The sequence below is a fragment of the Strigops habroptila genome, chromosome 1 (assembly GCF_004027225.2).
Source record: "Strigops habroptila isolate Jane chromosome 1, bStrHab1.2.pri, whole genome shotgun sequence".
NCBI lineage: Eukaryota > Metazoa > Chordata > Aves > Psittaciformes > Psittacidae > Strigops > Strigops habroptila.
Genome location: NC_044277.2, coordinates 121,770,329 through 121,788,345, shown reverse-complemented (window position 1 = coordinate 121,788,345; position 18,017 = coordinate 121,770,329). Strand labels below are relative to the sequence as shown.

At 40.9% G+C, this 18,017-nt stretch overlaps 1 protein-coding gene across 2 annotated transcripts in view; it reads left to right on the top strand.

Moving 5' to 3' along the window:
* Nucleotides 1-18,017, top strand: part of CDK6 (cyclin dependent kinase 6) — a 140,179-nt gene that overhangs the window by 43,467 nt on the left and 78,695 nt on the right. For both annotated transcript variants that reach the window (XM_030501774.1, XM_030501854.1), the window contains exon 4: nucleotides 15,883-16,050. In XM_030501774.1, the coding sequence (XP_030357634.1) occupies nucleotides 15,883-16,050 (168 nt within the window). The remainder of the gene's footprint in view (nucleotides 1-15,882; nucleotides 16,051-18,017) is intronic.

The following is an 18,017-nucleotide window of genomic DNA, read 5'->3' as shown; positions in this document are numbered from 1 at the left end:
TGTCTGTGAAACTGGGGCCTTGGAAAATATTTCAGAAGTAGCTTTAGCCTTATGTTTGCATTTTGTTCTTTTGCAAATGTGGTGGAGGTAACCTTGATTTGCTAATTAGTGGAGTCACGCTTTATTGTGACAGAAAACTAAGAACAGTCCTTCAGTGAAAATAACAAAGACCTACCCCATGGTGATTGATGAGAATGTTGTACAAGTGAAATGAGCTGGAAAGTCATCATCTTGTCTTTTCCTTTGCCACAGGAAAAGCATAACAGAGAGATTTCTTTTCTTCTGGTCCTGATAAGGAATCTAACGAAGCATAAGGAGAGGTTACACAGCATGGAAATGTGTTACACCCAGCTGCTCACTAGCTTGCAAAGCTGCAGTAAATAATACAGTTGCTATTTAATAAACAAAAGAAAACAGAAGTCCTTTGATAGTGATCCCTAGCCTCTCTCATTTGCCCTTCTGAAGATATAGTTTGTTTCTACTTAATTGACTGTCATTTTGGAATAATATAGAATTTGATATTGTATTGTATGATTTGTAAATATTTTTGTTGTTGATAGGGAAAACAAAAGACTTATCTTTCTAGGGCCTTATTCAGCAAAGCACAAATGTATGTGCTCCAGTTTGTCAGGGTTGTAGCTACTTTCATCCCCATAGGTTTTCTATGAGCGGTTGCAGTGAAGATACACAAAGAGATGTGTAGTTTTCTTTTCCAGATTGGCTTACGTAATCAGCAGCATACTTCTTTGCTTGTCACAAGTTACCCTTTTGAGAAGCAATGATGCATTTGTCACAAGCTACATTTGCCGCGTGCATCATTTGTGGCACTTTACTTTCAAAAGATACTGGAGGCAATCTTCTCCCCTCCCAAGAAGACTATGGACTCTCATGTTACACCTTTCCCCCCATCCCCAAGACTCACCCTCATCCCCAGAACAGAGCTGATTCTTGTCTATTGTCCTAGTATTGAGAAATAACTAGGCTCGTCACTCATTGTGTCACTAAAAGTCGAAGATGCTTCCTTTTTTAAGAACCAGTCAAGTGTTCAAATGAAAACAAGGTGAGGTTTACAATAATTTACACTAATGTAAATCAGTGTCATTTTGATCAGAACTGGAGGGGCTATGGCTCATGGAACTTCAGAGAGACTTGGCAGATATGTGGGACCATTCCCACCACTGCAGCCGCAGCAGACATCTCAAGCATATCACTTCTTATTAAGGTTTATTATATCAGAAATCTGAGATGAGCTGCTAATGCTAATAGCTGGCATCTTCTGCTGACCTGCCTTGCTCGGTAATCACCTGGCCTGTGGGAGGCAGCAACCCAAAGAGGTGGAGTAGGACCATAAGGCCTGAGAGTGAGTTCAGTGGAAGAGGAAATGGCTGAGTGGGATGGGGTGCAGTGAAGACAGGAAGAGAAGGGTCAGAACGGGGAATGGGGCAGGAAAGGGAAACAGGGAACATGAAGGGAGGAAAGAAAGAAGTAAAGGAAAAGGTAAGAAATTCTACTTCTTAAAATAAACCCTACTTTTTAAAAGAAAAGAAGGGAGAAAGTGATGGGCCATGCGAGTGGAATGGAATGAGCAGTCATTCCCCAAGTCTGGTGCTGTCGGCAAATTTCTCATGCTTTTGATGAAAACAAAAGGTCTTGTGCACTTGCTTGACTCCTCTTGCAAGACGTCTTCATTATGGCTTGGCTATAGGATAAAGTGCCGGTTTCCCTTGTAATGCTCTTGGTTCAAGAGCTATTGATTTTTTAATTCAGCATAACAGAATTGCAAATGAATCGCTACAGTAAATATGGACAACAACTCAATTTGCTGAGTGCTTCCAAGAAACAATTATCTTGTTCCCTACTTTTGATCTAGGTGTACTAAGGCATCAGTAAGATTCTCATCCCTCTTTTGACAATTCATACAATGCTATAACAGCATTGCAAAGCTATATGTACAATTCTTGGACTGGGGCTCCTGGCTAAGCTGGTTCCAGTAGGCCACTGTACCCTTTCGGCTCTTCCTTGAAGCCCATTTCCACCAATAATTTATATCCAAGAAATCTTTCTTCTTGTGTTTATCCTTGGTTTTCTTAAAGGTTGTCATGCCTTTATAACTGAAAGCAAATTCCAGATCTTTGGAGTACTTAACAAACATTAACCAGTTAATCTTTGCCACACTCATGAAGTAGTTAACCATTATCCCTGAATTTATAATATGGAGCAAGAGAGGCAGCAAAGTTAAATGAACTCCTGTAGCTAGAGCTCAGGTAGTAATTCACCCTGATATTGAGCCATTGCACGGCACTGGCGAGCATCACAATGCTTCCGCCATGCAAGTACATTACAACCAAAAAAATAATTGAAGAGTGGCTTCTAAAAAGTGCAAAACTGAGCTTTATTTATTATGTATTCCTTGGAGGGATTGTGAAGAGATTGTCTTCTTACTTTCCTTCACATCTTTAATAAAAGGTGTTAACTATTAAAGGAGTGTCTAACTCTAGAGAATAGCTGTATTTCGATGTCTGGTGTCATGCCGGCACTTTTATCTCAGAGAAGGTTGGCTGCATCTTTCTGAAGGTCCTGCTGGACCCGATGAGTGTGGGAGGAGAACGGAAATGTTTAAAAGTAGTGGGACCAACTCAGGTCTTTTTGAAAATTGATGGATAGAGTCCCAGTGACTTCACTGGGCTTTAGTTGGGCCTAATATAAGGCCATCTTCTTCCTTAGCACACAAGTGCTACTCATGACTATGCTGATTTCCTAGAGATTTTTCTGATGAAAACAATCAAAATTAATTAGGCCCAAAGTCCAAACTCCACAGTAACCCCAATTTCTAATTCACAAAAGTGACTGCTGTCATACCAGCCTCTTTTACAGTGCTTTGAGCTCATATGTATCTGTATATGTCACAAATATATTTCCTTGTGTATCAGGAAATTGAGCAGGCCTGTGATAAGTTTAAACAAGTTTTCTATTAAACAAAAATGGCTGGACAGAGTTTGTAAGTTCAAGGGATCCATGGGAATTAGGTGGCCAAGCCCTATCGATTTTAAATGATGTTTGGGTTTCTAATCTGTAGGATCCTTTTGACTGCTTTTTTTTCACAGTTCAAAAAAAGCATGACTTATTTTCTTGTTGTCACGTAGGTGTTTCATAAAGAACCTATGAATTTTAGTGGATGCTGTTTAAAAAAGCAACTGAGAGAGAAAATTACATGAGCAGTCTTCTTGGGCCTTTTGTATCTAGTGAAGGATTTGACAGTTTTCAAAAGTCTTGGCTGAAATGATCAAAGCTGCCTTGGGTGTAGGAGATCTGGTCATCCAAATCCCCTGGGATGCTTGTAAAGTCTCATCCTTTGTTGTTATGTATCAGCGTATAAACAAATCTCATCCTTCTCGATGGCACACTGCAGACAAATCCAATGAGAATTTCTGCAGAAATGTCGATAATGTTGCCAAGGTGTTGATAGACCATTAGGAAGAGTAGTCTGTTGTAAATCTCTATGTATTTGCATAATTTGAATGCTCCTCTGGACCAGAATCCATGTGGTCTAAGCTGTTTGCACATGATATTGAGCATGTTGAGATGTTAGTCTTTGTTCTGAGATTAGCCCTTCTTCTGCTCAGGTGACAGTGTAGGACAGTCATCTTCCAGGGCCTTCCACATTATCTCTAGTGTTAGCTAAAGTTAGCAGTCCCCAGATGATAAATTTACAGATTTCCTTTTCTAGGAGACTTTACCTCTGAAGTCCGAAGCTGTTTGTAAAGCATTTTTCTTGATGTATGTGCACAGCATTGTTTCAGCTTTCTAATCACTGACCAGCTGGCTTGTTAGTGAATAGAGCTGTGGGCCCCTTGCCACATTTCATGTGAGGTCTTGGCTGGGTGGCCAAGCAGGCAGCCTGCAGCCAGTGTCAAAGCAATTCAAGAGGTATTGGCACAGCAGTGTCCCCATTAATTTCTGCTTGTCACATGCTGTCATGCAAGTTACACCAGAGAGGAAATGACCGTTGGGAAAAAAAAAGTATGCTTGTGGCACTTGGTCCCCTCCAGACGTTATCCCCGAGGTTAAACAAGTGGATACAATTAGCTGCTATCCACAGACAGCTGCAGGGAAGGAGAAGCTGAGATCTGGGCCCCACAGCAAAGTGTCTTTCCTGTTAGTGAGGAGTGTTGGCTGTCAACATATGCCATGTTTTTAACCCTTCATGGAGTCTTGAGTAAATTAAAAAGAGTTATTATGACCAACAGCATCATGAAGGTGCTGGTAAATAGCTGTAGTGCTGATTGAGCAGCGTTCTCCTCCAGGGAAAGGGTTTTGTTTCTTGGTACCATTCCTCGTAAGGACCAGTGTGACAGCTCTGGAGGAGAATCGGTTCATCGATGGTTGATAATGTACTGTAGTTTGTAGGCTCTGGCAAGGAGTGAGACAGTGATTCTGTGAACTCCTCCCAGAAGCAAACTCAGTTAGTTGAAGGGAGTCACATCCAGCTTTGTGGATTTTCTGGGTGAACTAATTTCTCTGATTACATCAGGAGAGATTCCACAAGGATTGAAACAACTGATGATATGCTTAGGATGTCCCAAAATACAGCTTGGGAATGCAGAAGCAAAGCCTATGAAGAGGAGATGACAATGATGGCCAACAATGAGAGAAGGAAATACATACTATTAGAAGTAATCAAAAATCTACACTCTACTGAGAGGTGATAGAGATAGGGGAGTGTACACAGTGCTCCGGAGTAGACTGACTTAGTCAAGTGGAAGTCTGGCATTTACCCCAGAAGGAAGAGGCTCACTGCATCAGTCATTGTCGAGTACAGTGACCATTAAAGAAGCTGAAATTACATGAGAAGTGTACTCCAGTATTCAAACTAAAGCTCTGCCCCAGGAGTCCAGCTTGATCTGATGTGATGCTTAGATACCAAATTTTGATAGCTGTCAATCCCCAGCCATGTGCCAGAACGGGCTTTAGAGCCAGTGCATACAAATCACAGAGGCTGTTTCAAGTCTCAACCAACTGGGTGAGCCAGTAAAGAGTTTGGGCGATTTCTTGGTTCATTTTAGTCCTCATCTCTTTCTCAGATGGTATGAGGAATCAAAGAGTGGGGGGTAAAAACTGTCAAACCAGGATGAGCTGTGAGAGACTGTCTCAAATACAGTTTTATGAAAAGCTTGTAATAAAAGAAAGTTTCCCACAGAGTATATGGGGATGTACATAACTGTGATGATATCATCCAGAGATACATGGAAAAAAAATCTGGTTTTTTGCTTATCTGGGCTCAGGTCACAGAATCATAGAATCACAGAATGGTTTGGGTTGGAAAGGATCTTAAGATCATCCAGTTCCAACCCCCCTGCCATGGGCAGGGACACCTCACACTTGACCAGGTTGCTCAAGGCTCTCTCCAGCCTGCCCTTGAACACTGCCAGGGATGAAGCATTCACAGCTTCCTTGGGCAACTTGTTCCAGTGCTTCACCACCCTCACTGTAAAGAACTTCTTCCTTATATCTAAGCTAAATATCCCCAGCTTAAGTTTAAACCCATTACCCCTTGTCCTGTCGCTGCAGTCCCTGATGGAGAGTCCCTCTCCAGCATCCTTATAGGCCCCCTTCAGATACTGGAAGGCTGCTGTGAGGTCTCCACGTGGCCTTCTCTTCTACAGGCTGAAAAACTGATAAATTCTGTTACGAGCTGTGCCTTCTGTTGTGTATTCTACTGGGCACAAAGAGTGGAAAGGTTTGAGTGAAAAAGATGGTTGATCACAAAGATACATTTACCTGCTGGAAAAATTTCATTACCAGGACAGGTCTTGGTATCACATTTGCTAATTTCTGTCAAATTGTTAAACCAAAATTCCCCTCTGTTCTCATTTAATTTGCATGTATTTTCTCTTAAAAATACCAGAAGCCGGATAGAAAATGTTATGTATGTGTTTCATTTGCATGTCTGGTAATTCCACTTTGATTGGAATTTTTGGTACACTGAATCACTGAAGATAAGTAAGTAGGACAATAATTGTATAGGTTTCCTTTCAGCCATGCAAATCTTTTGCATCAAATACAAAAAATTGCAGCTGATGAAGTCAAACTTGAAAGATCTATATTGCATACTGACTTGACAGGTGATGAGCTATAAAATGAGGAATTGATGTGGGAAGACTTACAGACACTTAAATTAATATTGATCTGCCTGAAATGAAATGTATCCGCATGTATGCTTATATATGTGTAACTACATGTGTATCCCACAGGTGTTAAGTACACATTTCACATACTGAATTTGCTTCACAAGTACTGAGATCAGTATGCAAATCTGGCAGTATTAAGATCCTGGTAAAACAGACATGTACTAAGACTGACACTTTTAAAGACCTCTAAAATATTAATGCAGGTCTCTGTTTTAAGGAGGGCACACATAAGGTTACTCAGAACAGTTCCTTGAACACAATCAGGTGCATCCATTTGTGTTAATCTAGTCTTAACTGTGTTGCCTTTGCTGCTGGTGAGCACTGATGGTTGGGTAGTGTTTGGAGTATGCCAAAAGGCGCTTGGTCAGGATATCCTGTGGCAGTACAAATTCAGTGGTTCTCTTCTAACTCAGAAGGGACAGTTGGTGAGTTTAAGCAAAGGGAGCAGAACATGTTAAACCTGCTGTGGTAGCCATGAATTGAATTCAGTCTACAAACAGGAGTATAACAATAAAAGGAAAATCGTGCCTAGCTATATTGACAGCTGTTATATACATGTGTAAAATTCAGTCATAAACTTACGGCAATGCAATAGCATTGTTCAGCCTCAAACTTTTTCAAAGACTACCATGGACCTTTATAATTCAGTTAAAATTTTTCATTTTTCCTGAATCTTGTTCACAGTTGCAATAATTTTGCTTGAGGCTGACATAAAATTTTCATGATACACAGACAAGCCTGTAAGCATAAATAGTGACGTTGGCAAGTTTTACTAGGCTACTAACTGAGTGATTACTTTATTCCACAGTAATTTATGTAGAATTTTCTAATCTTGGATACCTTACTATTTCTAATAGCAACGAAAATAGTCTTCAAAACAGTGGTTTAGAGACTCCAGTCCTTCAGGTATTGTATCTTTTAAACTGTTATATGAACAGTTCTAGCCATAAAAACCCAAAACAAACAAAAAAAACCCAACCAAGCAAACAAAACTATATTCATTGTTTATACTTTTTCAGTTGACTAGTGTGGATAATATTGCCTTCAATATGAGATTATTCAAAATACTAAAATGCACATATACATACACGAATACTGTTGTGAGTGTGCATGTCTGTAGGGTTCTTTATCCTAAGAATTGGATTAGCAGAATCACTTGCCTGAGCTGTGCTTTCTTTCTTCCAAAAGTGGTTTAAAATAGATCAGAAACTGTTTATCAGGATCTGTTTTAAAACATACCTTAATCTACCCTGAGTGTATTGAGGTGTCTTTGATAGGATTGAAATAATTTTACAATTCAAAAACAATTATGCAAATATTTTACCTCATTTTTAAAAATATTTAACTGTCAATTAATTTTCTACAAATTGTTTACCTTTAGGGTAGCAGCATACAAAACACCAACAGTTATTAGACCAATTCATTACATAAGTCTGACAGATATTAGTTCCCTAATAATACACTGAATGAATTTGCTGTATTTTTCTCTCTGCACAGCATTTTATTCTACAAACAGAAAATGAACATCTTGTCTTCTACAGTAAGGTTGATTAATACAGCAAAGTGAATGGGTCATTTGGATTTATTGTTCTCTTATCAAAACAGTGAACATATTTAAATTGAACATGCTGTGAAGTTCACATTCTCTCGGTACTCTAGTTAATTGACAGGAATATCACAGCAGTCTTGTCTTCTGAGGGACGACCCTTACCCTGTAAATGCTTTCATGCAAAACAATACGACTACTCTGAGATAAACTACCACACAATATAAGCCAGAGGAAGAGCTCTGTATCCTGGGTGTATATTGGGTTGGATCATGGATGACTCCTGAGAGACTATAGTGTGGCTAGGTGAAGGCAAAGAGCGCAGCCTCCTCCTCGCTTTTTGGAATGCCCTGCAGGGAGACCAAACAGAATAGCTTTCTCCTGAAAGAAGAAGGAAAAGGGCATGAGGGCAGGGTTCTGTCTGCTTCTTACTCTGTCCCAGCCGCTGCACCAAGCCAGCTGCACGGAGAAGAGCATCCTGTAGCTCCATAGGCTGTGGCAAATTGCCTCTCTGCCCCCACCATCAGAGTCATGGCATTCTAGATGGGCTGGTGTGATGGGTTCCCAGCCCAGCATGAGGACAAGATTTAAAAAAGAAAATCACTGCATTTAACAAGGAGTCACTACGTTATTACTAATGCCTCTGGGATTCAGTGTAACAACATTAATCATGTCTTTTGCTATTCATGTATCTGTACTGTGTAATTCCTCAGGAATGCCATTGTTTTTTTGGCATTAATTAATGTTGACTGTTTGTTACAAAGTATAACCATAGAAGTGCTGTAATTATTCTGCTTCAAAAATAGGCCCCAGAGAATGTGAAAACTCTTTAAACTTTCATTCCAGCATGTTTAAAAAATGCCCTTTAAATTGAAAGCAATTGGATGGTTGGGGGTTCTGTATAATTGTGTAGATACGAAGGAAGCCTCATCCTGCTCCTCATCTGCTCAGAGAAGGCCCTGCTGTTCAGTGAGAGGCAGTGCGCCTTTTTGTCGCACTAGCCTGACTGATTCATTACACGTTGCTGTCTAAAACTCGTCCCCTTTGCTTACACTTGCAGTTGTCTCTTATGCAAACACTCCAACAGGAAATGTTCAGGACAAGTGTCCCAACACCTGCCATCCAAAATAGGGACATTCCATTCTGCTCAGCAAAAAGAGAAAAACACTTTACAGATAGATAGAAAGTCTGGGTAAAGGATGCAGGTTCTTGTGCAGGTGTGTGTGATACTCCACAGAGGAGTAGGAGAAATGTTAGGACATTCCAAAAGATTGCTATGTTTTATCGAGTCTTAGCACATAAATTGAGCAGGAAAAGGAGAATAGGCAGGTAAAAGAAAAAAAAAAGAAAAAGCCATAAAAAGCCTGTGTGTTAGTGCAGATTTAGGGTCTGTTGTAGCTGACAAGGATCTGTACTGTGTTGCTTTTATTTGGTGATATGACCACATATATATATTTGTGGATTTTCACAGGCTTACTTTCTTTGGTATTAGGAACTCCTATCACCATGAGCAAGGGCAGTTTGGTTGAAGGTTTTTCTTTCTTCATGTACTAGTCAATGGAGGAAAAATGTGAGCTTCCCATAATGAGCAGCCATTCAAATGTGTATGTTACCTCTGGGTGGAGGTCTTCTCTGAAGGCATATTATTCTTCATGTTTTCCTTCAGGTTGCATCCTGTTGTGTCCCCCTTTACCAAGGCCAAATCTAGCATCTGTACCTTTACCAGGATGCTGGGATAGCCTAGCCCAACAGCCAAACCTCCACCCAGCCGCTGATTTCCTTCCCCCACCTCAGCTACAGAAAATAAAGAACAAGGGAAAAGGTTATGTGGTGAGATAAGACAGGGAGATTGCATACTGTGGACAAAACAGACTCACCTTGGGGAAAATGGTCTTAGTTTAATGCCAATTAAGACAGATATTTAGTTGCTAATTAGATAGTGGGGGGGGGGGGAAGGGAAGCATTCAGAGAACACCTTTCCCTGCCTTTTTCCAGGCCCCGCATCACTCCTGGCTCCCTCCACCCCGAGCACCACAGGGACATGGGGTGTGAGCGGCTGTGGTCACTCCATAGCGGTTCCACTCTGCTGCTCCTTCCTCCTTACACTTTCTGCCTGCTCCAGCATAGGTCCTCCTCACAGGCTGCAGCTCCTTTGGAAATATCCACCTGCTCCCATGCAGGTCCTCCACGGGCTGCAGCGTGGATATCTGCTCCACCATGGAGTACCTCCTCTTCCTCCTCTCATCTTGGTGTTCCCTGTGCTGTTTCTCACTCCTTTTGTTCCCTCCTCCTCTTTCCCTCCAGCATTTTCTACCCTTTCTTAAATATGTTTTCGTGGAGGCACCGCCATCTTAGCTGACAGGCCCAGCTGTGCCCTTTGGTGGGTCTCTTGGAGCCGGACATGTCTGGCATGGGGCAGCCCCTGGTCTCCCCTGACAGAGACCCCTGCAGCCCCAACTGCCAGTGCCTGGGCACCAGCGCCCAAAACAACTCCATAGTTTCCGTTTCCCTTGAGTAGTTACTTGAATTATTTGGTCAACAGCCATGCCATCGTCTTTTGGATTAGGCAGGCAGAGTACTCTGGAGAATCGGGCTGTTCTTAAACAACAAGTAAGTTATTGCAGGCAATTGACAGATATTGTAGCTGGAAGTCAAGGTGGTGGGTGACTCTTAAAAGGATCAGAATGGTATTTTGAAAACCAATGGCTTGGAAGGGATTTATGGTTCAGAACCTGGAGGAGGGTTAAGAGGGGTCAGTGAAGCGTAGAGTCAAGAGGGGAGAGCGCAAGGAGGAGACAAAAGTCTGTATGAAATCAAGGGTTTCTTCTCCTGTTGTCCCCGAGTTGGGAGATGTGAGCCATGAAGCTCGCCTGTGGCAGAGGCGCAACAGCGGCTGCTCAGCCTAACCCAGCCTATCTCCATCTTCGCTGACACCAGAGGCAGAATATGCAGGACTCATTTATGTGTATTGTTGACACTCATAACATAATATGGTGTTGCTTTGTAATTTGGTCCTGACATTCAGTGCTGATAAATTCAGTAAATATCAGACTGAGCAATGCCATCACTGATACTGTGTATGGTGGAACAGGCAAAAGATGCAGCATTTACATAACAAATGTTGCTCCTAACTGTTTCCATTATGAGGGTTTTACAAAATTAAAGCTATGTATTTGCTTCTAAGGAAAGTGTATTCGTTCATTGCATCCCAAAATAGCTCAGTTTTCAACTGAGTTACAGATAAATGTTTGAAATTTGTGCATAGACCACATTGAAAATGTAGCCTGAAAAGGGAAAACATTGTGAAGCCACGTTTATCTGAAAGTAATCACAGTGAAATAATGTATATATCTTCAACTCGGGCAAGAACCGTTGTGGGCTTTGTGATATTAGAAGCATGGCAGAAATTTCTAATCTGCAACAACAGATGCTATTCTGTGTCTATGTTTGTAAACATCAAATATCCAAAGAAGTCTGACAGACGTCAGTAGAGGGTTGATCATGACTCATTGGAGCTTGTTCCTCATATCTGCCAAGACATGAATCTTCTTGTTTGTCTAGCAGAGTTGATCATTTTAACTGTAATTCCAACATATGGTATGCCTAGCTACCACAGAACATTTCTCAGGGAAAAGCAGACATGGTACAAGCTAATCCTTGAGGCACATGAAGCCTCTCTTGCAGTTTTTTCTAGACCTTGGTAATTGAGATAGTCTTGGGCAATCATCAGTAATACAAATGGATGCTTTTCTGTTAGATGAGTAGAATTATCCTGATTTAATTAGCTAGTGATCTGGCTTGTGCATGTTTATGGCCTTTATCCAATTTGCTAGCAAAGGTTAGTATCTTCTGATATTAGTTACGGTATCAAAGAAAACACACAGCCCAGACTGAGTCTGATGTTTCTTGCAAGTGCCTGACCAAGAATATGAAATCATTTTCTAAATGCAAAGCCTAATGGGTTTTGACTAGGCTTATGTACAGCACAAAATTAATCATTCATTATGGATAAGAGTAATTTAAAAGCTCTCTCTTTTGTTTGCTTTGATATTGAAAATGTATTTGTACAAACAAAATCAAATTCTGAGCTGCACGATTTGGTATTTTGTATTTAAAGTGCATACTAATAAGCCTGTATCATGTGATTTTGGTTTCTGCTCTTTTCCATAACTGGCTGAGAATTTCAAAACAGGATAATAAAGAATCACAAATAGCAAATGGTCTTTTTATGTCAAAATGCCCTTCTGTACACACATGAGTCTTTGGGCTATTCTTCCAAGATAATTTTGAACTGAAGTCTGTATGTACGTGCAGTATTAAGCAATAAGGTATAGCAAAAGAGCATAATCAACAGTCCAGAATGAATACTAGAGAATAACCTGTATGGCCTAACTTTGAATTTCCTGGAAGAGGAAATCTAGCACTTTTTTTCCCAGTTTTACTTCTTCCTAATACCTCTTAACTTTATACTTCCCTGGTACACTTTTCTGCAGCACATCTCATTTTTTGTGTGTGAAGAGAACATCAATAAATTATATTCATCTTTTGAGTCCTATGGGGGGAGGGAAAGACATACCAGTTTCCATTTTCAAATATTTTCTTTTTTTCACCTGTGCCTGGGAGAAGACTCTGAATTTAGAAACTGAAGGCATTGCTTGCAACTTGCATCTAGCAGAGCAGAATTGAATTTGCTCAACTTGAGGAAGAAAGTCGAAACAAAATCAGTGTCAGTTGTAGGAAAAATATGTTCTTGATATGTTTGGTAACTGCAGGAATGAGTTTACATACTTGACTAATGAGTCGGATGCAGAAATGTCACCCAAAAGGGACTCGCCAGGGTCTACTGACTAATCCTTAAATTCTTTAAATTATTTTCTTATTTAATCTGGTATTATGTCTACCTGGAATAAAAAAATCAGGCCCAAATTCAGTGAAACAATTAACTTGAGATAACCAAGTATGTAAAAGTGCTTGGCATGTTTGTTGCATATGCAAGACTGATACAAAGGCTGTTGGAGTTTGATTTAAGTTATAGTAGCACAGAGTGAGCATTTATGACACGTATTAATTCCACTGATGACTGAAACCTGCAGAGCTGTAGTCCTAGCTCTTCCGTATGTTTCTGAGCTGCAAAGAGAAATTATATAAATACAAGAGGCTTCAATACACTTTTTGTACTTCTTTTAAAGGTGCAAACCCTATTATATTAGTTATAAAAATTATCAGATCTCAATTTTTCCTGGGGAAACAAAGGGAATAAAAGGCATCAGCTAACAAGGAATGAGATTCTCAGTTTACCACCATCCTTCAGAGGTGATAATAATTAAATGCTGTCACAGCGTCCATAGGTCCATGGTAATATCTCCATCATCAGAGTCTTCAAATAATAACTGATTACTTTGTGAGCAGCCCACTGTTACTACTGTTTGGCAGAGTTATATCCTATACGTAGAAATGGCCATAGAATCATAGAATGGTTAGGGTTGGAAAGGACCTCAAGATCATCTAGTTCAAACCCCCTTGCCATGGGCAGGGACACCTCTCACTAGACCATGTTGCCCAAGGCTCTGTCCAGTCTGGCCTTGAACGCTGCCAGGGATGGAGCATTCACCACTTCTTTGGGCAACCTGTTCCAGTGCCTCACCACCCTCACTGTAAAGAACTTCTTCCTTATATCTAACCTGAACTTCCCCTGTTTCGGTGTAAACCCATTCCCCCTTGTCCTGTTCCTGCAGTCCCTGATGAAGAGTCCCTCTCCAGTATCCTTGGAGGCCCCCTTCAGATACTGGAAGGCTGCTGTGAGGTCTCCACACAGCTTCTTTTCTCCAGGCTGAACAACCCCAATTTTCTCAGCCTGTCTTCATACAGGAGGTACTCCAGCCCCATTATCATTCTCATGGCCCTCCTCTGGACTAGCTCCAACAGCTCCATGTCCTTTTTATGTTGAGGACACCAGAACTGTACACAATATTCCAAGTGAGGTCTCATGAGAGCAGAGTAGAGGGGCAGGATCACCTCCTTCGACCTGCTGGTCGTGCTCCTTTTGATGCAGCCCAGGATACGGTTGGTTTCTGGGCTGCAAGCGCACACTGAATCCGGCTCATGTTCAGTTTCTCATCAACCAACATTCCCAAGTCCTTCTCTGCAGGGCTGCTCTGAATCTCTTCTCCGCCCAACCTGTAGCAGTGCCTGGGGTTGCCCCGACCCAGGTGCAGGACCTTGCACTTGTCTTGGGTGAACTTCATGAGGTTGGCACTAGCCCATCTCTCAAACATGTCAAGGTCCCTCTGGATGGCATCCCTTCCCTCCAGCGTATCAACCGAACCACACAGCTTGGTGTCATCAGCAAACTTGCTGAGGGCACACTCAATCCCACTGTCCATGTCACCAACAAAGATGTTGAACAGGATCGGTCCCAATGCCGAGCCCTGAGGGACACCGCTCATTACCCATCTCCAGTTGGACATTGAGCCATTGACTGCAACTCTCTGCATGTGGCCATCCAGCCAATTCCGTATCCACTGGGTGGTCCTCTATCACATTGATGTCTCTCCAGTTTAGAGACAAGAATGTCGTATGGGACAGTGTTGAACACTTTGCACAAGTCCAGGTATATGACGTCAGCTGCTCTGTCGCTGTCCGTCAGTTCTGTATCCCCATCATAGAAGGCCACCAAATTGGTCAGGCATGATCTGCCCATAGTGAAGCCATGTTGGTTGTCACCAACCACCTCGTTTTTCATGTGCCTAAATTGTTTTTCATTGTGCCGTTGTTTTTCATGTGCCATGTTTTATCAGAAATCAGATTAGAGTTTCCAATCTCAATAGCTATACATTTTATGATGCTTTTGGTAGAGATGATCAAGAAACATTGCATGAAAGTAAAAATTTTGTATTAAATTATATAGTGATGTCTGTAAAGTGTATCTTAAAATGCATCCAGCTAAAGCAATATTATCAAGTTGAGTATTTTGAGGTAGTTTTAAACCCATTTTCAGATATTCCTTTTAATAGTGTGCCTTGACATTTACTTGAAACATGTCCAAGTCCATAGAGAAGAACAAAAGCCACCAACTTCAATTTATCCATCTTCGCTTTTCTCATGTTTCATGCCATCCACCTCTCCAGAAACATTTTGGTTGCTAATTACAGGATTGGCAGACACCCTGCTGCATGGCTGACAGAAGGGGCGTGTGTCACCAGCAGACACAGAGCTGGAGTTTTGTGAACTCAAGTCAAGCACATACAGAAAATAACTTTTTTCTTTATCCCTTTTGTTTCTTACTTGTTGCAGCATCTTTATGTAACTGCCTGTTTTGCAAATATAATTTTCAAGTTGACAGTATCCTTCTAGTTTGGAATTCAGGGGGATTTCTAGTATTTAGTTTTGAGTCTGTTGGTTTATTCTCTTCATGTTACTAAGATTAATGTGAACACATGAGTACAAATGAAATAATTTCTTCAGCTGTGGAAATGTCATAGAAGATTGCACCACTATAACAAAACAGAAAGCAAAATGAGAACTGTTACTTAATAACTGTTATTATTACACTGATTTAGTGCTAAACTTTGATCTAAAGGTACTTTCTGTCCTATTCAGTAAATTCTATACGACAAGTTTTGCCAAGTAAACTTTTCCTCTCCGTAACATTAAATCTTGATAAATTTGTCATTTAAACATCTTTTCTAATTGAAACAGATCCTGTGCCTGTGAAATGAATGATAAAATTTCACTTTGCTCTGGCAGGATAAAACATAAACTTGTGAGATGCAAAGTGATGTGTGGTTTAAAGTTAAGAGCAAAAAGCTGCTGTGTATTTTTCGTACTTGGACAGCATACTTTTGAAGTTGTCCCAGGATTTACAGAGATGCTTTTGCTATTTAAGTATGTTGACCAGCCTTTATACTTCTATCAATCAACCTCAAGTAATTCAACTAGAAACAATACATTAACTTGATAAGGACATCTGTTGATGTCAGCTGTTTCTAGCAACATCCTGACTATTTTATGTTAATAACTGTTTTTACCATCTCCTATGCACATATTTAAATCAATATTTATTAATGAGTTCTGCAGATTATGTCAGGTAGTTTGCTTGTTTGCAACCTTGTCTTGATAATTACCTGTTGAATTCTTCTTCATATTTAGGATATGATGCTTCAGCTGTTTCGGGGACTGGATTTTCTGCATTCGCATCGTGTGGTGCATCGGGACCTGAAACCCCAAAATATCCTTGTAACCAGCAGCGGGCAGATAAAGTTAGCTGACTTTGGCCTTGCACGAATCTACAGTTTTCAGATGGCTCTTACCTCAGTGGTAAGTTTCTGGAGGCTTTTATTTTCCTTTTAATGCACCAGTGTGCTTTACTCTTTATGTTCCTGGCTTTTTATCCCATATTATAATGCTGCTTCTAAAACAGTCTCTGCAACTGAAGTTACTTGTGTCTCCAAAAACAATTGCTTTCCAGGCAGGATTGAAGTTCTGGTGATTACTTCGTACAAGTAATCAATTACTGATTACTGGTTCTAAATTAAATCATGACAAATTACTGAAGGATAGGTACGTGCTAATTTTCAGAAATGCTGTGAGTCTAGCTTCTGTCGTGATACTGACATCTTTTTGCATATTAAGCCAGACAGGCAGGGTGAAAGTTTCTGAAGTATCCATTTATTTTAAGATAAAAGTCTTGCTGATCCTGGGTATCTTGCCTGGAAAAATACACAGATACTTGTGAAAATGCCACACTGTCATGCCTCTGATTTTCCATCTCTGTGAATATAGGTTTGATGCTTGGTCCCATATGTTACTGGATGATTCCAGATAGTGCTGTGCTGGAGGCAGCTCAAGTGGACCGGGCAGCCAGAAGCACAGCTATTTCCCAAGGCAGCTGTTAAAGGGCACCTCCGGTATCTCTAGGCCCGCTACCACTGTTGCCCCTCTCCCAGCAGTTCTCGAGGTTGTCCTTGGCTTGTACGTAAGCTCACTCCCAAGAAGTCTGTCCCTCTCCTGCATTAATGCTGGTACAGAAGTCCTGCCAGCTCCTCGCTTTTTGACCCTGTTTCCATGCTTGCTGGCCTTGCCCCCAGAATCAGCTGCTGTTTGCTTGCCACAGCATCTCTGACATGTACTGAAGAGTAACCGTGCTGCATGTTGAGTGTCATTTGATTTTGCCCTCTCAAGAATTTTTTTGTTTCCATTTCCTATTTTGAGTATCACAGCTACTGGGGCAGTATCACTTACGGTAAAGACAGAAAAGGGAGAACTGCTGAGAAAAGAAACTGAAAGGAGCCCACTGTGTATTTTACATTGTATTGTAGGAATCAGGCTGGCTGACATTATAGAATCATAGAATGATTTGAGTTGGAAAGGACCTTAAGATCATCTAGTTCCACCCCCCCTGCCCTGAGCAGGGACACCTCACCCTAGACCTTGGCTGTGTCCAACCCAGCCTTCCATTGTTATTATTAGTTACTGTAAGAGTCTTCCCATTGTTGTGTGACATAACTGTGACATCCTGGGTTCTAGCTTCAGAGTGAATGAAAGCAGGAAGCAACAGCAAATGATATCATCATCTTGCTAAACACAGGAAAGTATCCTTGTCACATAAAACACATGCAAACTTGTGTTTTGGGGCTGGTTTTTTTCATTGCCTGTAGGATGTAGCCTAATCCAAAGCTGAAAGAGTCTCTTTGCTGAGGTCAGTGAGGATTGATCATTTTGTAACTCAAAACAGAGCTTTGAAGAAAAGAAAAGTTGTTCCTGAATTGCTGCAATTTTTCATTTCCCAGTTATCACTTAGTAACAGCTTCAGTGAGTGATTTTACTGATCCAAAAAATTCTTTAAGCTAAATCTGCAGTGCTGTATGGCTTCCAGCAGGGCACTTTTTCAGAAGTTCTGCATAAAATGAGGAGAAAATATCTAAGAACTGAGCAGCAGTTTGTCCAGGATCGTGTAGCCCACGCAGGAAGGAAGGTCCCAGAAATAAGTGCATCTACTGAGACAAAAACATATCAAGACCTGCTTGTAAGAGAACATTGCCAGAATTGCTCTGCACTTGCTCAAGTATCTTAATACTTGCATGCTAGAAATCATGTTTCAAAACCCACTAGTTAGTACCCTTGAGAACAAGAGTTGTTCAGACTAAGGGATTGTCCACATGCAAGTTTGTACCGTGTTCATGCAGCATGCAGTTGTCATTGCAGCTATGCTAAAGAGTATTAAAATAATTGAATTATTCCATGACCAATGACAAATACATTATATAGGCATAGGCATGAATAAT